Here is a 2,486-nt window from a genome sequence, read left to right on the forward strand (position 1 = left end):
GAGTGATTGGTATGTTACTTCCCCATATCTGAATTCCTCTAATCTTCCTTTCCCTCAATTCTTTTTTGATGTATCTTCCTAAACCCTCTGCTGCAATGATGAACAGGAAGGGAGACAGGGGATCTCCCTGACGGAGTCCTCTGGAGGCCTTAAAAGTTTGAGAAGGAACTCCATTCAAAAGAATGGAGAAATTGGGCGAAGAGATCATGGTAGAGACCCATTCGATCCATCTATTACAAAAACCAAAGGCCCTTAAAACTGATTTCAAATATTCCCAATTCAAGCGGTCATAAGCCTTGGAGAGGTCCAGTTTAATCATCATACCTGCTTCCTTTTTTGTTTTTAGAGAATGCACTACTTCTTGAGATACAACAAGACCATCCAGAATTTGGCGACCTTCCACAAAACCTGTTTGTTCTGGGGAGATAATACTAGAGAGAATAGGCTTAAGTCTTTTAGCCATTAGCGTAGCTACAATTTTATAAATAACATTGCACAGAGCAATGGGTCTAAAGCCCTGGGGCTCCTCAGACTTAGCATTTTTAGGAATAAGAGATAAGAGAGTTGAGTTTAAGCCTGTACTTACCTTCTGATTTCTTCTTGATTCTTCCACCACGTCCAGGATATCTTGGCCCAAAAATTTCCATCCTGCTTGGTAGAATTCCACTGTAAAACCGTCTGGTCCAGGGGCTTTATTCTTCTTCATCCCTTTCACAATCTCTTCTACCTCTTCCAGAGTAGCTGCCCTCATGAGAGCTAGATTTTGATCCCTGCTAATCATGCTCAGAATCTCATTGCATATTCTCTCCGTGGCTTCTCTTCGATCTACATTAGATTATGTGAGGAGATCTTTGAAGTGATTTACCAGAATTTGTTCCATTTATTCATGCTGAGTTACTTGTAGTCCTTCTTCATTCTTTATGGAAAAAATTCTATTTCTTTGTCTTCACTGGATCATTTCCTGATGGAAGAACTTTGTATTCCTTTCCCCTTCTCGTAGCCAGTTCACTCTAGACTTTTGTCCCCATAGAATCTCTTCTTGTTTCCTTCTTTCTCCATTGGTCCTATCAGGATCCCTTCTTCTCTGGCTCGATCCTCACTTCTGCCTGCAATTATAATTTCTTGTTGGACTTTCTTCATCTTCTGATCTAGAAGCTGCTGGTCCTTAAAGATGTTTCCAAATTCCTCTTTGTTCCATTTTTTAATGTTTTCTTTTAGTTCCTTTAATTTTAGCTGGAAGGTCTGCATCCTGTTTCTTCCCCTTTGTTGACTTTGTTTCCACCATTCTTCTACTTTCATCATAAATTTCTGATCCCTGAGCCAGAAGGCTTCGAACCTGAAGGGCTTTTTCTTGGGGCTGGCTTTGATGTCAAGTTCTATTTTAATCGGCCAGTGGTCCGATCCCATTCCCGGTAGAATCATTGCTTCAATGAAAATGTCCCAATTTATAATCTGCTCTGATAGTAGAAATCTATCTAGTCTGGAGGAAATTGGGTGTCTGCCTGCCCTTCTGTTGTTCCATGTGTAGATCCCATTTGTTGTCTGAATGTCTACCAGCCTTTGTTCTGCTATCATATCTCCAAAGGCTTCCATATCTGCGTCTGTTCTTCTGAGGCCTCCCCTTTTCTCCTTTAGGGATGTGATCATATTAAAATCTCCTCCAACAATCCATGGAGAGGCTGGAAACATGGAACATATAATTTCCAGGTTCTGAAGGAAGCTCCTGCGTTCTACTGGTATATGAGGACCATATACATTGGATAAAAGAACCCATTCCTGGGATCCTATATTCCTGAATCTTCCTGAAAGAATTCGAGGTATACTAATCCAGTCTTCAAATTGAACCTCCTCTGGGTTCCAGAGGATTGCCACACCTCCCGCGCTACCTATAGCATCCTGACCAATTATCTCATAATGTGGCTTGAAATTGCTCATAACATCTTTTAATTTTTGTTCTCTAATTTTTGTTTCTTGAACTAGCATTATATTGGGTTTATCTTTTTTGAGTCTCTCTTTCAGATATCTTTGTTTCCCCTTACTATTCAGCCCTCTAATATTCCAGGTTGTGATGATCATTTTAACAATTTAAGGGGTTGTTGGAATACCTCCGACAATGGCACCACTCTTCCTGAGTTTACCAGCATCTCTCCAACCATTTGGATGGTCTCTCTCATAGGTCTTCTTCCTCTTTTCCTTCCTCCTTTCCCTATAGTACCCACTTCTGTGCTTTGTCCTCCTTGCGTCCCTAGCTGTTCTGGCTGATTTATTATTATTGTCCCTCGTTTCTCCTTGTATCTTTGGAACATGTCTTTATATAATTGTTTATGGTCTTCGGGTATGAATCTTTCATCCAAATGCCGCCATTCTTGCAGAAGTCTCTTCATAACCTGTTCTTCTTCTCCTTCTTTGTCCTGTTGTGGGTCTATCTCCGTTTGGTTCTGTTCTAGCAGTCGGTCTATCTTCTCCCCCTCCTTTTCTATCTCCAT

At 40.9% G+C, this 2,486-nt stretch overlaps 1 protein-coding gene across 1 annotated transcript; it reads right to left on the bottom strand.

Annotated features, from left to right (window-relative positions):
• Positions 1–1,005: 1,005 nt before the first annotated feature.
• Positions 1,006–1,935, bottom strand: LOC149238143 (uncharacterized). The gene has a single exon (XM_089369480.1). The coding sequence runs from the start codon at positions 1,933–1,935 to the stop codon at positions 1,006–1,008; it is 930 nt and encodes a 309-aa protein (XP_089225606.1).
• Between the last annotated feature and the right edge of the window lie 551 nt (positions 1,936–2,486).

This window comes from Pinus tabuliformis, chromosome 8 (genome assembly GCF_031772625.1).
Source record: "Pinus tabuliformis cultivar Carrire ecotype Pingquan chromosome 8, CPIR1, whole genome shotgun sequence".
NCBI classification, from domain to species: domain Eukaryota; kingdom Viridiplantae; phylum Streptophyta; class Pinopsida; order Pinales; family Pinaceae; genus Pinus; species Pinus tabuliformis.